This window comes from Rutidosis leptorrhynchoides, chromosome 3 (genome assembly GCF_046630445.1).
Source record: "Rutidosis leptorrhynchoides isolate AG116_Rl617_1_P2 chromosome 3, CSIRO_AGI_Rlap_v1, whole genome shotgun sequence".
In the NCBI taxonomy this organism is placed as follows: domain Eukaryota; kingdom Viridiplantae; phylum Streptophyta; class Magnoliopsida; order Asterales; family Asteraceae; genus Rutidosis; species Rutidosis leptorrhynchoides.
This window is the reverse complement of record NC_092335.1, coordinates 614928071-614930218: the sequence shown is the minus strand read 5'-3', so window position 1 is coordinate 614930218 and position 2148 is coordinate 614928071. Positions and strand designations below refer to the sequence as shown.

Here is a 2148-nt window from a genome sequence, read left to right as displayed (position 1 = left end):
CTCCTTTTTTTTTCGACAAAAACCATCTCTGTCCCTTCTTCTACTCTGCAACTACTCCTCTTTTCTTGTCCCCCTTTTACACAATTGTGATGTCAACCGATCCAATTAAGCTTGCTGCTCAACCGATTCACCAAATCCAACATTCAGTTCCCATTAAACTTGACCTTGACACTAGCAAATATAACTCATGGTCAGAATTGTTTAAGATCCATTGCAAAGCACATAATGTGTTGGATCACCTTACCTCTGAAACACCACCTCCATCGTCTTCCAAAGGCAAAGACACAGATGTTATTACCCCTGAATTATGGCAACGACATGATGCCATTGTGTTACAATGGATGTATGCCACTCTTTCTCTTGATCTCATGAATATGGTCATGGAACCTGACACCTCCGCAAAGAAGACTTAGGAACGAATAAAGAATATCTTTCATGATAACAAGCACTCTCGAGCATTAGCATTGGAAAACAAATTCGTTAACACCAAATTGGACGATTTTCCAAACATGGCTGCCTATTGTCAAGAACTTAAGATGAATGCCGATCAACTTGCCGATGTCGACTCCAATGTCGAACCTCACCGATTGGTTCTTCAATTAGTTGCAGGGCTCAACGACAACTATGCTCAAATTCGCACTCACATCAATCAAATGGAGAAATTACCAACCTTTTACGATGCTAGGTCCAAGCTTATTCTTGAAGAATCACTTCGAAATCGCCAACTTTCCATAACCAACGCCAACGGTACTCACACCACTGCCCTAATTTCCACTGCTAAAAATCAAGAGAATCCGAACCAGACCGAGCGAGATTATAACAGCAACAACAGTGGGTCTTCGTCTAGCTACCGGGGTCGTGGTGGTCGAAATGGTAATCGTGGTGGCCGAGGTGGTAATCGAGGACGGGGTCGCAACCAGAATCACTCTCGGTCCTACAACCCTAATTGGTACCCGTCCAATAACTGGTCTTCCCAAAATCAACATTGGGCCACACAAGCACCTTGGGCTCAGAATTATTTTAATCCGCCTTGGGCCAATCCCAACTCACCATGCCTATATCCAACTACCCCTTGGACTAGGCCCAATCTGCCTGCTCCTTCTGCTGGACTATTAGGCCCACGCCCACAAGCCCAGTACTCCTCCAACAGCTCAACATCATCATATTCGCCTACTGACATTGACCAGGCACTATACACCATGTCGCTTAACCCGCCCGATGATAATTGGTACATGGATAGTGGAGCTTCATCTCACATGACGAGTAATCGAGGTATTCTCTCTCTCCCTATTTTAATTTGAGCACTCCGAAACAAATTATCATTGGTAATGGCAATACACTTCCCATACGAGGAATTGGCAACACTTTACTACCTTTTTCTAAAACACTTATACTCTTAAAGAATGTTCTGCATTGATATTACTCAAATTAGTCATATCTTTAGTCGTAATATCACATCCTATTGTTGTTTATTTCGTATGTAAACATAGTAATTCTGTTTGTATTTCATATTATTGTAATATAGTCTAGAATCATTGTAAACTTGAAGAAATATGGAAGATTATGTATGATACAGCTCAGAGATCGAAACCAAGACCAGAAATCCAAAGACAGAAGGGTGCGCTCAGCGCACAATGCATAATTTTGATCAGAAGAATTCTTGGCCAAAACCGAAGTGCGCCAAGCCTAGTGCGCGCCGCGCACAGTAGTGCGCTCAGCGCACCCCTACGCGCACTTTTACCAGAAAAGCAGATTTGAACGTGCGATGTCAAGCTGTAAAGAAAAAGTGGAGTAGGTGAAGAGTGCGCTCAGCGCACCCTTACTGTGCGCGCCGCGCACAGTACTTTTCAACCACTTTTCAGCTAATTTAATTCCATTTCCAGCTTCATTTCAAGAGCACCAGTTTCCTTTCTGTTCAGAGACTAAAACATACGAATCATAGTAATTCTTGGGCTTATCAAAGTGCATCTAAGCACTCAAATCATTGAAGAATCAAGGATCATTCAAGAGCTTCATCCAAGATTACTCCTAAAAGGTCAATCTTGTATTTACAATGAATTCTATCTTTGTTACTGTTTTGTTTAAGTTTTCAAGCATGATTGTTGGCTAGTCCATTTTATGTTCATCTAGATAAATAACCGAAATGTT

General features: G+C 41.9%; 1 protein-coding gene across 1 annotated transcript; it reads left to right on the top strand.

Moving 5' to 3' along the window:
• Positions 1-509: 509 nt before the first annotated feature.
• On the top strand, positions 510-1301 carry LOC139902265 (uncharacterized). The gene has a single exon (XM_071884906.1). It carries the CDS (start codon positions 510-512, stop codon positions 1299-1301), a length of 792 nt encoding a protein of 263 aa, XP_071741007.1.
• Positions 1302-2148: the final 847 nt, after the last annotated feature.

What these genes read in the sequence shown, in the direction of transcription:
- LOC139902265 (XM_071884906.1), top strand. Translation starts at nt 510, where the DNA reads ATGGCTGCCTATTGTCAAGAACTTAAGATGAATGCCGATCAACTTGCC.